At 39.5% G+C, this 19,102-nt stretch overlaps 1 protein-coding gene across 1 annotated transcript in view; it reads left to right on the top strand.

The window, feature by feature from the left end:
- The window catches only part of Camk4 (calcium/calmodulin dependent protein kinase IV), a 260,080-nt gene that overhangs the window by 155,200 nt on the left and 85,778 nt on the right, over positions 1 to 19,102 (top strand). Inside the window, exons 3-4 of the mRNA XM_004643276.2 lie at positions 12,728 to 12,790; positions 14,614 to 14,696. Of these exons, the coding sequence (XP_004643333.1) occupies positions 12,728 to 12,790; positions 14,614 to 14,696 (146 nt within the window). The remainder of the gene's footprint in view (positions 1 to 12,727; positions 12,791 to 14,613; positions 14,697 to 19,102) is intronic.

Below are 19,102 nucleotides of genomic sequence, written 5' to 3'. Positions count from 1 at the left end.
CCTTTTTAGAATCTGTCTTCCCGTACTGATTAGAGCAAAGACGGCTTTACCTTGTGTTAAATGTAAAATGGAGTATGGTTTCCCTTATAATTTACACCTCTCTCCTGTTCCACCCCACTGTGTTCAGTACTGGTCACTGCTCTGTACCTAAACCATCTCCTCCCATGTATAAGTATCCCTTCCAGTCTGCACTCTGTTGATCCCAAACTCACATTAAAATATCTGGGAGAAGAATATTCAAGACAAATGACTATCAAATATTGGTACATGCCTCTCCCAGCACTGGGAGGCCGAGGCAGGAGTGTCGCAAGTGTGGATCCAGACTGAGGAATTTAGTGACTTAGTGAGACTCTGCCTCAAATAAAATAGAATTTTGAAAAGAGCAGTGCCCAGTTCCTGGATTCAATCCACAGTACCATACACATACAAAGAGAAGAGGCTGAGGAAGAGAAAGAGGAGAAAAAGGAAGAGGAAGGGGAAGTGCCAGGCATGGTGACACACCTCTAGTTTTGGAGGTTGAGGCAGGAAGCTGAGGCAGGAGGATGGCAAGTTCCAGCTGAACCTGGACAACTCACTGAACATCAGTTTTTTTTGTTTTTTTTTCTGGTACCAGGGATTGACCTCAGGACCTCACACTTGCCAAGCAAGCACTTATTCTACTGAGCTATCTCCCTAGCCTGTGAATGAATTACTGAGATCATATCTCAAAGGGCTGAAGATGTAATTCCATGGTAGAGCACTGCTAGCTTCAATCCTCAAAGCTGGAAATTATTTTTTTTTAATGGGGAGAGGATAGTAAATAAGCTGTGTCCTGTGGACAAGACCATTCTTTCTGAATTTGTTCCTCTTTAGTCTTCTTCTCTGCAAACAGAAATTTTATTCTTCTTTCATTTTAGAACAAAAAAAAGTCTGTGCTCAGTCTTTGCACTTCTCTTAGACCCCAAAGCTGGTCCATCTTCAAATCTTGATTCCTTCTTTTTCTAAAAGTATCCACCTACTTCTCACCTTCATCATCAACCCCACATGGGCCTGCCAAGACTTTGTCATCTCCTACCTGCATAACTCCTGCCATCTCCTGTTGCCCTCCCCCCACTTTCCTCTCCATCCTCTGCACTTCTCTATGTGCCAGGGTATCTTTGTAAAACTCAAAGAAGACCATGCTGTTCCTCTGCTGAAACCTTCTGAGTGTGGGCCAGCCAAATAGCTCAGCGGATAAAAGCTCCTACAAGCAGGTGCAGGCGTTGGGGGTACGATCCCAGGCCTGCTGTGCCACCCCCAGGTGAGCTGAGATGACGATTGAGACTGGGCGTGGTGGCACATACCTGCAATCCCAGCTCTTGGGAGGTTGTAAACAGGTGGATCACTATGAGTTCAATCTAGTAGTGAGACCCTAAATACCCTATAGACCCTTCCCTAAAAAATAAATAAGTAAATAAATAAATAATAAAACCTTCTGAGTGTGTCTGAACTCTTCCCTTTCTAAAAACGAAAAGTTCTTGCCATGGTCAGCACAGTGCTTCACACCCATGAAAGGCATCTGCCATCCATCTGCTGTGTGCCTTCCTCTGTTGTCACCATGCTATGCCTGAACTTGTCACCTTGCAGTTTACTCAGTTGCTTCAGGTCCCACTCATAGCCCAAGGTCTTTGCATTTTCTGTCTCTGTCTAAAACCCTCTTCCTCAGATCACTGTGGCTGGGTCTGGCTTGTCAGAGAAACTTTCCCTGCCCGTCTCACATACCTTCTTTCATCACTCTGTCGCCTTACATTGTTTTGCTTCCCTTCCTTTGTATATAGTACTTACAACACTTGGACACTTATTTATTTTGTTGATTTATTTATATTGTATCTCCACTGGAAAATAAATTTCTTAGGGCTAGAAATTTATTCAGTTTTTTTCACTGCTGTATCCTTTTGCCCAGGATAGCACTTGTATGTATGAGGTGCTGAAAAAGTATTTGTTGAATAAATCAAAGTGAATTGAGTATAGATGTATTATAGATTGGCAAACTGGCTGATGAGAAGATATAATGTTCATGTTGGATTTCTCATACATTCTCAGTGATTTAGAAGCAAGGCCATGTGAAGAGAATAAAGAAAACAGGGCAAATCAGAACTTGGAGGAAGGAAGGCATGAAGCGTTCTATGGGGGGCAAGCGGGCTGATGCCCCTGAGAAGTTATGGTCCTAGTGAAGAACAAGTCCAGCCAGCATGGCTGCATATTTTCTTTCATGCACTTCACGAGAGGCACAGATGTGAAGTAAAAATGCAGCTTGAACAAATCAAGGGATTTTCCTTAATTACAAAAGCACAACACAGAGAAGGGAAAAGAAGTTGGTGGTGTGTGTAGAAAGCATGCTTATCCTAGAGGACTATGGCAGGTACACTTCTAGGAGCTGTTAAGTTAGGAGGCAGAAGTCGGAGTGTAATATTGGAAACTCAGGTTTCTGAGTTGGTTCAATTAATGGTAATGGTAAGGCCTGTGATGTGAATGTGACCATGGATCTGGGTTGCTAAGGAGGCTGGGGAAGGGACAGGAGGAATTAGGGATAAGGAAGCTGAGAGGCAAGTACACTGAATGATCTTTGAAGTTATTAAGGATGATGATATCAATGATTGAGGCAGAGTTATAAATACTGAGATCTTCCGAGTAGAAGCTGGGGGCAGGGAAATAGGAAGCTAACCATGAGGAGAGAAGTGCTGGGTGCACTGGATGGTGGCTCCCGTGTTAAAAATGGGAGTTTTAGCAGGACTTAAGAGGAGAAATGATTTAGTCATAGCAGTAAAAAGCAAGAAGGATGCCTGTTCTTCTAGGCCTCATGGTATGTGACCTGTTGGGACAAAAGTTCACGTCTTGAGACTGTGAAAACTGAATGACATAGTTCTGGGACGCTCAGGTTCCTCTTAGAACAAGAATACACAGGGGCTAACCTGACTTAGTTAGAATTCTCCAGGTATTAGAAGTATTGGGTTTATCTAGAAAAGCCTCCACATTTGTATTTGTCCCATCTTTGATTTTTGCATGTTCAAATGGCAGTACCTAGTGTCCAAATCCTTGCAGACTAAAACTGTCATCCTTGAGCCTAATAAAACTGCACTCGTGAAGGCTTTTCACTGAGCATGTTAGAGTCAACACACACAAATGTTAGGGGGCAGGATGAGACCCTCTACAGAAGGGAATCATTGTGAAAACCAGGAGACACTTTGCCATATATTTATTTGTCAACAGGGGATATTCTGCTTGTTTTCATGAAGAACTTGAGAAACAACATTTTGTACTTTTGGCTCTCCGCCCAGTGAGCCAAAGAAGGCAGAGAAAGTAGAGAGACAAAGAAAGGTACATGGCCTTAATCCCTGTTAAAAAAAAAAAAAAAAAAAAAAAAGAGCCTGACCATTTTAAGGGGAAACTGCATCACTTGCCTGAAGCATTACAGATGAGGACAGCCATCTAGTGATTCATGTCACCCCAGAATCCAGATGTATGATGCATCTAAGAGGGGCAACTAACTGGCTCAAGTTCAGGGAAACCTGGAGTTAGAGTCCCTCCTTTTCTGTAGTTTGTTTACTAGCCTGTCTCCATCTATCCTCCCCACAGTGCAGAAACAAGTTTCTTTTTCTTTTTTTTTAAGTCCTCAGTCTCCTTCACATCTTCTCCAATCCTTCCTGTTTTCTTTAACCATCAGGGCACTAACACGTTCGCTCTGTATCTTCACAAAGGGTCAGTATTTGATCAATCACATTCAGTGGCAGAGACTCTGGCATCATTCTAGTTTTGTACTGAAATTGGGATTTCTTTCAGTATTAAGAAATCTTCAGTTTCTCTGAGTTTTCAATTTATATAATTTATTAAATTTCTTCATTAATTTTTTTCTGTTTGTAATCTTCAAAAGGTATGTTTTATATTGAAAGTAAGTTAAAAGCCATTCATACTGGTGGTTTCAACAGTGACTTTAAGAAAATAAAAAATGTTTCTTTAAACACTTAGGGTGATTTAAATAGAGGAAGGAAAACAAAGGTCAGTGGAAAAATCCCCTGTGCTCAAGTCATTTGGTGGTTATCTTTTTCATGTTGCCAGTATCCTTTCCATGTGACAACAATGTCCCAGAGGATGTGAGAGACAAAGCTCTTTCTGGTGAGCATAAAACACCATAAACTGGAAAATCAGGGCCGTGAATCCACTCCTGTTAATTTACTTTACCTACTGACAACTGCAGAATATGCTGTCATTGAACAAATTTCTTATGGGCCTCAGCAAGTTTTTTCTGCCTCAGCCCCTCCAATCAAGGGGGATGAGAGGCAGGAAGGAATGCCTTTGGCCATTTCATGAACTGACCACACACCAGGCGTTTCTGGCTCTTTCAGCCCTTCTTGGATTTGAATGAGATATGACTTCTCCAGAGGTGGGGTATAGCGTCACATGGGACTCCTACAGAGATTGCACATGCAACCAAAACGTGGAAAGGTTTACCTGTGAGGCCAAATTTCACCATTGGGAAATGGGAAAAGAAGTTTCTTCCTCCTTCTAGGTATGAGGGCTTTGATGCAGCCCCCTTGGAAAAGTATTGTATGTCAGTAGGATACAGCTGCCACCTGTGTGACCTGCTGGCTCTCTGCACATTTCACTGTCATGCTGCAGCCAGGGTGCTGATCATAGTACAGTGTCACTCCCCAACCAACCTACCATTTTTCTCTCCCTGTAATGGGTTTGCATCTTCCAAGTGAAACACCAGAAGGCTGATCTTTGTCTTCTGCTTCCTGAAGAATCTGAGCTGAAATATATTCCCTAGATCAGAGTTTTAGCAAAATATGTTTTTATAATTTAAAATCCTTAGTAGGGGCTAGATCCTGCCAAGGGCCAACAGAGGAGCCCTCACCTGGCTCAGCTACCAGCTGGGGCTCTCTAGATTCCTACCCACCCTCAAGTCACGTGACCCATCAAGATGGCAGCCCTCAGCCAAGAACCTGGGCAGACCTAAAGGATGCAGATCTGGTTACCAAAGAGAGGTACAGAAATGTGTGAGGGACTCACAGCTAAGAGACCTGAAGGATATATCTAAGTAAGCAGATAATCATGGTATTATTTTCCAGGGCATGCAAACAGCAATATAAACATATGCTCAATTTATTCCTTTTCTTTGAGAAGCAAAATTCAAAATACTAATGATCATCTAAATCATAGAAAAAAAATTGAATATCTTAGAAGAGATAAGACTTGGATACCTGGGACAGGATTACTTGCAACACTGGCTAGTGTCTCTGAAATATTGGCAAACTTCATTTTGAGATACCGCTTCAAAGTTAAATATGATGCTTTAAAGACATATGCATCATTAACTGTACTTCCATTTTTGTCTACCATAGTTGCATACAAGTTCTTTGTAACTGATGCTTTGTAATCAGGTAATATAAGGAAGGAAAATTGTGTTCTGAGAAGTTCACTGGTTGGCCTAGCGTGTGGTGTTTTATGTCCCGGTGTATTGGCTTTTGCTAAAAGTGGACGCCTGGCTGGCAAGTATCCTACTGTTGCCCTGCCACCTAAAGGAAGGGTTCTACTTCACTGATTCCTGCTTTGTCACACACACATAAGAGCAATGGTAATTCCTCTAGTGCTGCAGACAAAATGTGGAGTGCTTAATGGTCTACGGCAGTATGCAATACATGAAAACACACATAGAAGAAAACTGTATGTGTTTTATTTGGTGAGGTCAGATGCATTGCTAAAGAGTAAAACTTACATTTGTTCCTCTTGCCTGGTGTAGAGCAGATAATAAATATTTAGTAATTCAATAAATACAATTGTTAAACAAAGGAAATATAATCATTAGTAACAAAAACCTACTTGTCTTCAGGGCATTGTGTAGATACTGAGTGTCTTCTTTGTTTCAATATTACATTACTGCTCTGCTGATTTGTTAATGAGCTGTTGATGGTTCTCAAGATTATCGTGATGGTGGCCTTTGGAAGCTGGTTTTAAATGGCAGTAAAGGCTTTAGACCGTCCATTGACTTTTTCCCACATTGGTTTTTGTGCCTTTCGTGACAAGTATTTTCTAGGAAACCGTTACAGACTGACTGGCAGTGTGGGAGTTTGAGCTCTCTGTTGAGTTTCCGGGAGTTTGGAAGGGAAACTCAGAAGTGAGAGGAAATCACTAACTTCTGGAAAAAGACAAATAGTGAGACAGTTGAGACGAGATGGCTGTGATAGGCCATCTTCAGAAAAGGTTTCTCCTCAGGCGGCGGGGCTGTCTGTGCAGTCATGAGACAGCCTTGCTGAACACCAACAAATGGTGCTCTGCTTATTCTGCAGAGAAGAGTGTCCTAGTCCCATTGAGTCTTGGTCTTGACCTCATTGACTCTTCTCTGTTCATTTCCATTTTATCTTTATTTTCTTTCAACTTTACCCTTTACTTGTTTCACTTTGGCTTCTAGTCCAGGTTTTGTCATCCATTTGCTTGCTTTGCATGAGTGGTGCTTTCTTCCACCTCTTCTCTCAGTGCCTTCTAAAATTCTCATGTATTTCCTTCTTTCTCAGTACAACTTAGGTCATGGCCTCCATAGTATTAAACCTGGGCTCCATGGGGCTGGTGAGATGGCTCAGTGGTCTAAAGCACCTACTTAAAACAAGCTTAGCAAAGCACAAGGACCGCAGTTCAATCCCCCAGCACCACATGCCAGCCAGCCCCACCCCCTGGTGGGCTGAGCTGGCCACACACACACACACACACACACACACACATAAATAAATAAATAAATAAATAAATAAATAAAATATTAAAATAAATAAATAAATAAACCTGGGCTCCAGCATTCAGAAGAACAGAAGCAAGACTGGTCATGTTATTCTTGCACTTAAATTGTTGGTATTGTTTTTCTCTTCTTTCTCTTTATTCTGTCTTCAAATGTGTCATGTTACCTTTTGGAGCAGTTCTCAAATTTTAGAGAGGTTTTAAATTAATAATATATTGAAAACTCCAATATTTTGCAAATATTTACTGCATTATATATTAAAACTATTAAATTATATTTTTATTAATTTTAAAAATGATGATAATAAGCCCACTAAATTATTAAATGACAGTACAATGTCCATTAATTATTGACACAAATAAAAATTTAGTGAATATAACTACTGTCTAAAGAAAATTTATTATACATATTTATATATTGTGTGATATAAATGTATTTATGGTGAGAAGAGTGACATTATTTTTGCTAATCTCTTTACTATTTAGCTTAATAAAATATAGCATGACTTTTATCTATTTCTGTATTCAATTTGTTGTAACTTACTGCTTTGTTTGAAACCTATGAAAAAATTCTAGCCAAAAAAGGCAAAATTGTAAAAGAGAGAGCCTCTCACATTCCCTAGAGGGCCCTTCCAGGACCCAGACTCTAATTTTGAGGTGACAAACAATGTTTCAGAGTATACTGGAAAATAATTATCTTTTTCAAAATTGTTACTGAAATTCTGAACTCTGAATTCTGAATTCAAAACAGAGATTTCATGGGAAGACTGTTATCCCAAATGTTTTGCAGTCTGACCTATTCTGAAAGTTTCTGGAACTTAAATAATGAGTTCTCACAAATAACTACAAGCAAAAGCATCCCAATATGAAATATATGGTGTAGCATTTTTCAAAATTATCTTTATTAGAAAATATTTTGTCAAGTATTCATTATAATGTGGAAAACACAAAGGATTCCACCACTTCTGATTATTTTACATTGATTGGAAATATGAGAAAGAGAGATGATTCTCTTATATAAACTCAAAATTGTCGAGCCAGAAAAATAAACCCTAATACCAGTAATCCCTTCTGTTTTATGGAAAAAAAGATAAAAGAAAAGTTCATAACAGAATAATAGGAGAATAACAATAGTTAATACATTATTATGTTTAAAGTAGTTGCTTAGAGTGCAGGATATACACCTAAAAATTTCCCTGATCACTATTAGCACAAATATTCCTTTTTAATGAACTAAGAGACACTAGTAGTATTACTGATTTGCACTTTTTCTCTTTCCCCTACTGTCCCTTTCCCCTTTCACCCATCGTAGTTCCTTTTTCCTTTTGAACAGTGTCTTCCCACTTCACCATATCTACTATATATATTAGGCCTTATTTACTCTTTCAATTTCTCATACCAAGGATGTCTATACATGTCAGTCTGATCTAATACCAGTAATCTTAATTTTGTATTAGAGACTTGTGTCCTTAGAATTTTCTAAAGCATCATACAATAATGAAAACCGTATTTCACATTAGCAAGGGAGTCATTGTTGACCTGAATAGGAGAAAATAAAGGAAATAACATGCATTACAAAGTGTCAGATATGCAAAGTAAACAAGACTAGAGCCCTAAAGTGCAACACGAACATTATAGGAAATCAAATTGTACTGTATATGAGAGTCATGCTGAATGACTACATTTCAGCTGATCATGTCATAAAAGCAAAAAATAATAACTGAGATGATGAATATGTTAATTTTCTTCACTATAATAACTTTTTTTCCTGTATTTAGGACAGGGTCCACAGAGTCTATTAGACTCGTAGTGATCCTCCTGTTTTCAGCTTCCCAAGTGCTGGGACTACAGGCACACGCCACCATTCCCAGTCTCAATCGCCACCTCAGGGTGCCCCCGGGGGTGGGACCAGCAGGGCATGCTGGGGATCGAACCCTGACTGCTGTGTCTGCCTAAGCAGGTGCTTTAGTCTGCTGGGCTATCAGGCCGGCAGACCTGATATGCATTTATGCATTTAAAAATACTTGTTGTATTTTTAAATATATGCATTTAAAAATACTTGTTGTATTTTTAAATACACATATTTTAAAAATACATGTTATGGGCCAGCCAAATAGCTCAGTGGATTAAAGCACCTGCAAGTAGGTGCAGGGTCCAGGGGTTCAATCCCTGGGCCTGCCATGCCAGCCCCACCCCTGGGGCACACTGAGATGGCAATTGAGACACACGCCTGTAATCCCAGCTCTTGGGAGGCTGTAAACAGGCGGATCACTATGAGTCTATTCTAGTAGTGAGACCCTGAATACTCTATAGACCCTTCCCTAAAATAAAAAAAAAGTTTATTTTTAAAGTATACTAAAATTTCTTAATAAATAATTGAGGCCCATACCCGAATTTTCTTTAACAGCGTCTGCATAAACTATAAAGAAGAGGCAAGGGCTCTGTAGAAGCGATGTAGAAGTGGCGTCCCAGGGTTCTGGCGGCATTTCCGTTTCAGAGATCATTTATTTGGCACAAGTGAAATTTCTCTTGCTCACTGGACAGTTTTCATGCAAGTTAAAAGTTTTCATCAACAGGGCCGGCCTGATAGCTCAGCAGAGTAAAGCACCTCCTTAGGCAGACACCGGGACTGGCGTTCAGTCCCTGACATGCTGTGCTGGTCCAGCCACCGGGAAATGCTGAGACAGCAATTTAGACCGGGCATGCTGGCGCGGGCCTGTAATCCCAGCGCTTGGGAGGCTGGAAACGGGAGGGTCACTACAAGTCCGATCTGTGTAGTGAGACCTTGTGGACCCTGTACTAATCTGTTCTCCTGCTGCACTTCTTCCTGGGCTATGCTTTCTGTAACCCACTGGTGACTGACAGCATGGATTGCACCATGGACCCTTTGCTCCTGCTAATGAACATTTTTCATGTTGTACTGACAACAGGGTGGTCTCCTTAAGTGACTACTAGTGTAAAATATCTTTTCTGGTAAATTCACTGCTTTCATGTACAAATTTTTCAATTCATAGAAAATGAACTTTCACCAAACAGTTGAACTTTTAAACAAAATTTACATTTTTCCTTACTGTCTTTTACTATCCTTAGATAGTGTTATATGGATTAGTCTCATCCTCCAAATTAAGATTGTAATATTCTGCTGAGAAAGGCCTTATTTTTTTTCATATGTCCAGCAGAGTATGCTATAGAGCAGAACACCATGTGCTATATATTAATTATTCATTCATTATATATACATTAAAAAATAAATTCAGAGATCCTTGAGTCTCCAGTTCCATGGACTACATTCCCTTTGGCTTCTTTTTTCTTTCTTTCTTTTTTTTTTTTTTTTTTTTTGCTGTGCTGGGGATTGAACTAGGGACCTTGCGCTTTCCAGGCAGGTGCTTATGCTACTCCGCTATCTCCCCAGCCTATATTCTCTTAAGGTCAGCTTTTAAAAAATTATTATTTTCAGTTCCAGAGATTTTACAATATGAGGAAAATTAAGGATTCTCTTCTGTTCCACAAAGCACAAAGATCTCACATTTCTACTCCAACCTTTTATATTGATGAGGGTCAACATTTTCCCATACTGCCTTGCCATCTTCATCCTATATAACTCCCATCAAAAAATAAGAATCCCATAGCAGATTTGAGGTACAAATGCCACCTCATCTGCTTGACTCATTTGCCAGCTAAATAGTTGTCCTATGTATTTTTCGTATAGATTCAAAAATATGTCTAGGGAAAAAATTCTAATTTATTAATTTGTATAGTTCATGTGGGTTACTGCTAAGTAGTGAAACTGTGAATAATAAGTCCACTGAGGACAAGAGTTACTATAAACTAATAAGGATAAATAATTTGTTGACTGAGCCAGGATGGAGGAAGCAGAAAAAAAGAGTATTTTAGAATTTGTGCAAATTTAGAAGGAAGAGAACAAATGTTAAAAATAACCGACAAGGATATCATCCCTTGTTTTCCAGTCGCCATTTTTCAGGACAATTATCTTCCTCACCCCGGGCAAGGAGAGTGTCCATGACCTTGCTGGGTCTTGTCATAGCTACATGTCTCTTGCATGGAGAAGTAGACATTGAATATAATGAGAACATTGCTCGAGATTAGCATACAGAGTAGAAAGCGGAGGCTCTCTTCCCTTTGAACTGTGAGACTCTTCAATATAGCGTTGGAGCTTCTGTTACCATGTGTTTTGTCTTTTGAAAAGCAGAAGGTCAGAGACGCACATGGCAGGGTGGGGCATACACTGAGCACAAACCTCTAGCTTTGGCTGTGTGTGTAGACAGCTCTACTCTGACTTTCCAGTTACACGTGCCAATAAATTCCCTTGTGGCCAGAGCATGTTTGAACTAGGAGTTTGTTACCTGATACTGAAAAAGTTTGATCAAAGCAAAGTCTGTGTGACCTGGGAAAAGCGGCTGCTGCATAGAGAAAAACTGGTGAGGCAGCTCCCAAAGGTTTAGCTGCTTTGTGTTAGAGGGGAAGATCATCTCGTCCTCCCTCCTTTCAAGTCAGAATTTATAGCTGATGTTGCCTTTTTATAGGGAAAGGCATGCACCCTTTTTTGGGGGGTGTGGGGTACCAGGGATTGAACTCAGGACCCTGTGTTTGCCAGGCAAGCACATATTCTACTGAGCTATCTCCCGGGGCCCAACACACACCCTTTCAAAATGGGGCTGGGTGCCTCGCAGGCGCAAGGACCCAGGTTTGAACCCTGGAACCTTGGGCATGCTGTGCTGGCTCTCCAACCAGCCGTGGTGGCGCACACCTATAATTCCAGCACTGGGGAGGTTGAGAGAGGAAGATCACTATGAGCTTGAGCTGCATAGTGAGAGCCTGTACCAAGTAAATAATTAACAATGCGGCTAGGTTACACGGATCAGCATCCGTAGAAAAGATGTAGAATATGGTTTTATTTTAGAAAATTGTGAATTCATTTTAACTGTTTGATTTCATTGGCAAGAATATGTATTTTTAACATATCCTGACCTTCCTAGCTGAATACATAGGTAACTAAAATTTTTTCATAGTTTAGCAAGCTTTAGCATGACTATATGGTCATTTAACACTTACATACTATGGTGAAGTAGACTCTTGAAAGAAACCTCTGACTGGCGTGGGGGTCTTTACTATCTCCTTAGAAACATTTTTCTTTCTTGTAAAAACTAAAGACACTAAAAAAAAAAAAAAAAAAAAAAAAAAAACTAAAGACACTGATAAATGGTGACTGTTGTCACTGAGGCATTCAAGGGCCTGACAAAGTTACATGTCTGAAAAAATATGAAGATATTTGTGTTAATTATTTTCTTGTTGATATGCAATACCTGACACCCACAATGTAATGGAGAAAAGGTTCATTTTGGCTCACAGTTTGTGAAATTTCAGTCCATCGTGGGCTGGTAGCAAGACAGGCTGTACAGGAGAGGGCGCTGGCAGAGGAGAGACAACTCATGGCTTAGTGGGGTGTGGGAAGCAGAGAGAGGGCGGTTTATTTAGCTCAGGATGTGTACAGGTTTCAGTGCATAATCAGCTGGCTCCAAGGCAGAGTGGTGGAACAGTTTATAGCAGGGCAGTAAGGAACCATAAGAGCATCTTTCTTCCCCTTCATCTTATCCGGGCTACTCAAGGGGGGCGACACTCACACTCTTAATACTAGTGCCCTGGAGCCTTGCACCATGAATCAAGTCCACACACTCTAGATCCAGCTATCTCTTAAAAAGCCAACTGCATGAGTTTGGGGGGCATCTAGATATGAGCTGTAACAGCCGTTAGTTCTAGCTCTACTGTATGTGCGAAGCAGAGGTAAGATACACAGCTGAGAAGGAGAAGGAGGAAGAAGACATAAATGCAAGCTTGGAAATCAGGCTCTGCCAATAGTCGCTCGTGCTCAGAGGTTAATGCTTTATCTGATCTCTGCCACAGTAAAGGTTCTTTTCCAAGATGGGCATTTCTTTCAGTTGTTCTATTTTATTTTGCTTTTCAGGTGGACAAAAAAATCGTAAGAACTGAGATAGGAGTTCTTCTTCGCCTTTCACATCCAAATATTGTAAGTGGGGTTTTTTTTTGTTTGTTTTTGTTTTTGTTTTTTTTAACCTGTTTTAAATACTTTCCAAAGCCATGGAATGAGAGTGTTGTCCTTTGCTGTTTGCAGGGCTGAGAAGAAAATTGTCCCACTTTAGGAGCCAGTTTAGCCTCGTTCTTGTCCCCCTCTCATCACATTTTCAATAATGTGGCTGCAAAATACGTATTTATTTAGTCCGTTCCAAAACGGATGGATTGGCCATGTATACCACCTTAATTTTGATGCATGAAAGGATGAGAAGGGGAGAATTTTATTTCATTATAATAAACTACTGGCTTTCTTCCTGTTTTATGTGTTTATCTTATTAATATGCCACTGCAGAAAAAGCCGGTGAAGAAAATACATTGCTCTCCAAAGTGATTTCAGTCTCCTTGGAGAGAGTATCTGCTTCAGAAACAAAGTGAAGATGCAAACAAAATGGTACACTTGGAGGGGCAAAGAAAACCTCCCCGGGAGCCCCGCTTAGGCGATGGCCGGCCGAAGCCTCAGAGGGAAATGTCAGTGGAAAGCTCTTTGGAACCAATGAAGTGCAAAACAACAAAGTCATTTTCCAAACCATGCCTTGTTTTTATGAATTGAGGCATCTACTTACAAAATAGTTTACTTCTCTGAGAAAGCTGTAGTGTCCGAGGGAGTGATCTGCGATGCTTAGGCTTAAGGTGACGTACTTAAAACAATATATGCATTGGGGATATATTTAGCTATAAATAGCAAGTATTCTTCTTAAAAGACACTCGCAGCTGCCAGCTCCTCGCATTGATTCAGTTTCTCAGTATCACCACCCGGGACCCAGACACTGCTCGTCCTGCATTCTGCTGTCCACAATGTATTGATTTCCCCCTCATGCTTTTCCTTCATGGTTCCAAAATGACTGCTCCATAGTGTTCAAGCATTCAGTTTGTGTTCAAGTAAGATGATTGGAAGGGTCTCCCCAGCAGAGGCAGGTGAGAAGGGAAAATTTCCTCAGAAACTGTAGTGACTAAATTGTCTTCAGGTTGTATTGGCCAGGCTGATAGCATGGGAAACTGGCCATAAATGGCTTGGATCAATCCTGATCCACAGTGCAGGGTGAGGTGCTTTACTTCCCTGACCGAAGTCAGCGTTCTGTTTACAGTAGAGAGAAAGGCCTGGGATGGGCAACTAACAAAATTTATCATGCTCTGTCACTCTTTTATGTTATCTATCTCTTTTCCAAAGAGAAGTCATATGGAATTTTCCTCAAGTGTATGTAAGTCCTGGTCACTAGAGTCCCACACCTAGAGGGAAAATTATATCAAATTGTTTGAAATATCCCAAATTTGAGTGTGATGAAAAGCACCCCCCCCCATTGCTTTCCAAGAAGCCTTTCACCCACCAGCCATGTTTGAGCGCCTGAGGACATCCTTTCCTTGTTGTGTGGATTCAGACCCTTGTTGCCAAGAGAAAGGGGCATTTTCCTACAGTGATGCTTTCAAAGGTTTTAGGAACCTGGAGTTTTTTAATTGTAGACTAATCCAGAAAATGGAATATTATGGAAAACTTCAGAAAGTGCTTCTAGAGTAGTTATCAAAAGGAAAAAAAATGTTAAAATTCAATAAAACCTTTGAAAAAGATGAAAGAATGGATGCAATCCACAACCTAGAGAGGGCATGGGAGCTGTGTCCTTGATCCTAGAAAGAGATACTGTTATTAAAAATCATTGACTGTATTGGTATTGCAGTGTCATTTTAGCCCCAATTTCAGATACTTTCAAGAGAAATGAAAATAAAGAATTTGTAATGTTCCTTTTATGCTTTTCTTTCCCTTAGATAAAACTTAAGGAAATATTTGAAACCCCAACAGATATCAGTCTGGTCCTAGAACTTGTCACAGGAGGAGAGCTGTTTGACAGGTAAGTTGAACCTGGCCATCTAACCACAGAAATGTTTGCTGTGGGCCAATGAAAAAGATCAAAGACAAAACTACCCTGAAATTTTTCATAATGAAAGATCATGCTAGTATGTAGCTTTTCTAAAGTAAATCTCTCAAGAATGATCTTGAAGGCTGGGCGTGGTGGCACACACCTGTAGTCTCAGCACTTGGGAGGCTGAGGCAGGAGGGTCACCATGAGTTCGAGCCCAGCCTGGGCTACATAGTGAGTTCAAGGGTAGCCTGAAACACATAGCAAGATGCTATCTAAATTTTAAAAAAGAAAGAAATGTTGAAGAAAGGTATATAGTATTCAAGAAAGTATGATGATTTGGGCTGTGTATAAGTAAAATAGAAACAATGTTTTTTTTAACCTTTGTAAATGTTTATTTACCTAATAAAAAGTAGAATTTTAAAATTATATCAAATTTAAATTAGTAATATATATGCAAATATTAGAAAATATTTGAGAAAAATTAAGGAAATTTGAGCATTTACTATAATTGTGTTCTTTACTATAATCCAAAAACATAAAAATCAATACTCTTCAAATGATTATTTTTAAACCTATTTTCTATAATAATCCACTTTAAAAGTCTTCTTTCAGAGTAAAAAGTGTTCTCTTTTGCTTATTTTCACCAAGTTTGGTTGTCTGTGACTAATACATCACTTAGGACAGCAGTGTGAGAACGGGGCAAGGGAGGAAGCCTTGAAAGCTGGCAGGAGGCTGAAAGCATCGGGCCCCGTGGTTCTCCTCATGCCGTGCTGTGATTCTCCTCACACCCACCTCTGCTCCAAAGACTGGTCGCTTGCCCTCATGGACTCGTGGCAGCCCTTTTAATGTACTCACTGGCATAATGGACCAAGAGTGGACCTGGACAAAGAGAAAGAGACTAAATATGTGTTAGAAAGAGCCAGAAACTATGAACTGATCTCAAGATCTTGGTTAAGGATTGGCGTGGGCACAGAATTGGGCTGTGGTGTAAGGGAAGGACACCAGAGAGAGACTGGGGGCCATGGTCAGAGCAAGCTCTCCATGCCCCTTTGCTGAATGAATGAATGAATGAATGAATGAATGAATGAGCTGCTAAAAGAGTACATTCTGAGGAGGAGATCTAAAGAGGTTAGGTATTGATCTGGGAGAGAAACACCTCTTTATTCCTACTGTGGTCTGAATATTTACATTGCCCCAAATGTATAAACTGAAATAATCGCCTACAAGACAGTGATACTTAGGGTGAAAAAATTTATGTGGTAATTAGGTTAAAAGGACAGTGCTCATGTTATGAGATTCATGCCCTTATAGAACAAGCCCCAGAGAGACTCCTTTCCCTTTCTTTCATGTGAGAGACACAGTAGAAAGTCTCTGTCCATGATGAAGCCAGCCCTTTGTCAGATACCAGATCTGCTGATGCCATGTCCACAGGCTTCCCAAACTCCAGAAGAATGACAAATAAATGTTTGTTGTGTATAAGCCACCCAGTTAATGAATGATGCATTGTTATAGATACCCAAGGAACTAAGACACTCTTCTTTTCCCTAGTTGAATCTGTTGCCTAACCCAACACTTGGAAACATACTCATATTGCTCTGAAAAGGTTTTGTGTGCTTTCAACATTTCCTAGAAGAAGATTTGAACCTTTAGGTGGGAAGGAAGAAAACAGCTGAGCTTAATTGGAACTATACATGTATCTTTTTCATGCTTAGGGGTGTGTGTGTGTGTGTGTGTGTGTGTGTGTTTGTGTGTGTGTAAGAGAGACAGAGGTAGGGAGAGAGAAAGGGAGGGAGAAAGAGAGAGAGAGAGAGAGAGAGAGAGAGAGAGAGAGAGAGAGAGAGAGAGAATTATTGCAGTAATTCCATTAAGTAGATCCACCAATGAAGTCACAGCCCACGTGATATAGTTACTTCAAAAAGTCCTGAATCAGAACTTATGAGTCCTTTTGATTCCCCAAAAATTGATTTTAAAATTGTAACACTTGCACTATTTTTATATTTGAAGGACAATGATCCAAATAAAGGAAGTGAGCATCAGTTGTCTGACAGACTCACAGTTCTGAATCTTGACTCTACCGCTCAAAGATGAATAGCTAACCTAGAATGATTTATTTAACTTCTCTGAACCTCAGAACAAAGCTGAAGCTGTTCTCTACTGCTAAGAACATTCAGACAATTTGAAGCAACTACAAGATCATTTTGTTTCAAAGACCATCATGTTCCCCCATGCTTAGACAAAGCTCCTCTCAACTTGCTTATTTGGGTATTGCCAGAATTTTCCTATAATGGCTCCTTCTTTATCATTTGTTTCTTTTTTTATGGCCATGTTCATAACTTAAGTACATTAATAAAGTTAGTTTCTTGTCAGATGCTGTTGGTGTTGGACCTAGGAGGTCTCTCTAAGGAGACCTTGCAAATTTCCCTGGTAATTTTGATCTGTTAGAGGTAAATCTCATGTTCTTTAATTATAAATAATTGCTGACGTGAAGCTACTATCTACCAACAGCACTTTCTGTTTGCCTACCTACTTCTATTTGTTTGATTATGCTTGGAATCAATAGTGTCTACTTTCCTTCTTCTCAAGCTTTCTTGCATAAAAAACTTTGAAAATTTAATTTGAATATTTAATTCAGCTTCTAAAACATTTTAAAAACTAAATAGCAGTGATTAATTTCATTACAGAGATTAAATAGATGGAGTATTTATATTTAACAGAAAATACCAAAATGGCAGACAGCCTGTAAAGCACATAGCCACTTTACAAATTCTTACTGATTTATATATATATATATATATATATATATATATATATATATATATTTGGTGCAGGGTCTGACTGTGCAGCTTGGATTCATAGTGATCCTCCTGTTTTCAGCCTCCCTAGTGCCAGGATTACAGGCATGTGCCACCACGCACAGACTCAGTGGCTGGCTTGGGTGCTGGGCCAGCATGGCATGTGGAGCCGGGGATTGAACCCTGGTCCCTGAGTTTGCCTAAGCAGGTGCTTAGTCCACTGAGCTATATTGCCAGCCCTCTCAGTGGTTCTAGAAGGTAAACTTTCCTCTCAATATTATTTACATCATTGACATACATGAGATGTACTTGATTTCTCTATTAAGTTAATTAATCTATAGTTACCTTAAAGTTGCATGAAGCTGAAAACATATCCTACATTATTATTCAGTCTGTTCGACTTTGCTTTTTCCCTGTGACTTAAAGATCCTAATTCATAGACTCTCTTTCTGTATTTAGGCCAAACTAAAATTTATTTAGTTGTCACAATAAGAATTCATTCTTGGCCTAATGAGTACTATAATAATACCTAATGAATGGATTGATGAAACAAGTGATAAAGAAATAATGACATTAATCAAGTACAGTCAAGCTGGTTGTATTTCATTAGCAAAAGATTTATTGCCTGATGCTTATGAAACATTAAACAGCTAAAAATCCAAGTGGAACCTGCTCTTTTACACAGAATTTAAATAGTAAATTATATTTATTTTATTTTTTAATCTAATTTAGTACAGGGTCTACAGGGTCTCACTGTGTAGATCGGACTCATAGAGATTCTCGTTTTCAACCTCCCAAACACTGTGATTGCAGGCGTGTGCCACCACACCCAGTCTCAATTGCTGTCTCAGTGCGCCCCAGGGGCAGGGCTGGCATGGCAGGCCTGGGATTGAACCCTGGTCCTTGTGCTCTGTCAAACCAAGTGCTTTAGTCTGCTGAGCTATCTGCTATCCCTTAAGTAGTAAATTATACAGGAGAAATTATTAAAAATTTTGGAATGCAACCAGTGCTTTTTATGTCCAAGAAAAATATATACATGAATATGTGTGTGCATATACATACATATATTTGTGTGTGTGTGTGTGTGTGTGTGTGTGTGTGTGTGTGTCTGTACACATGCACGGTTATGACATGGGAATAAGAAAGCTCCCAAAGTTTTCTGTTCCATCCTTCTCAATATGATTGCAATTCTTAACTCAATATGCTCATAATTCTTAAAACGCCAATATCATTTTCTTTGAATTTTTTTATTGACATCAATTATTTTTATTTTAAAGAAAGAAATAAAAAACAGTGGTACAAAATCTCAAAACAAGATTTTAGGAGAGTAACAATGGTTAGTACATTGTGTATTGTTATTGCCAAATAGTTTCTCATATTACAAGATATAGGCAAGAAATAATAAGCAAATAACATAGGTACAAACCCCTTTTCGTTTTTCAACAGAAAATGGAAATATACTTTTTAAAGTTTCTAATACTAGGAGAAGATATCATACAATGTCTTTTTAAGTAGATTGTAAGTCAAAGATACAGTATAAATCCTAGAACAAAAATTAAGATTAAGCAATATTCAGAAAATTAAATGATTCAAAACAATTGA

This window comes from Octodon degus, unplaced genomic scaffold (genome assembly GCF_000260255.1).
Source record: "Octodon degus isolate 3935 unplaced genomic scaffold, OctDeg1.0 scaffold00169, whole genome shotgun sequence".
Lineage (NCBI taxonomy): Eukaryota > Metazoa > Chordata > Mammalia > Rodentia > Octodontidae > Octodon > Octodon degus.
This window is presented reverse-complemented; position numbering and strand designations above follow the sequence as displayed.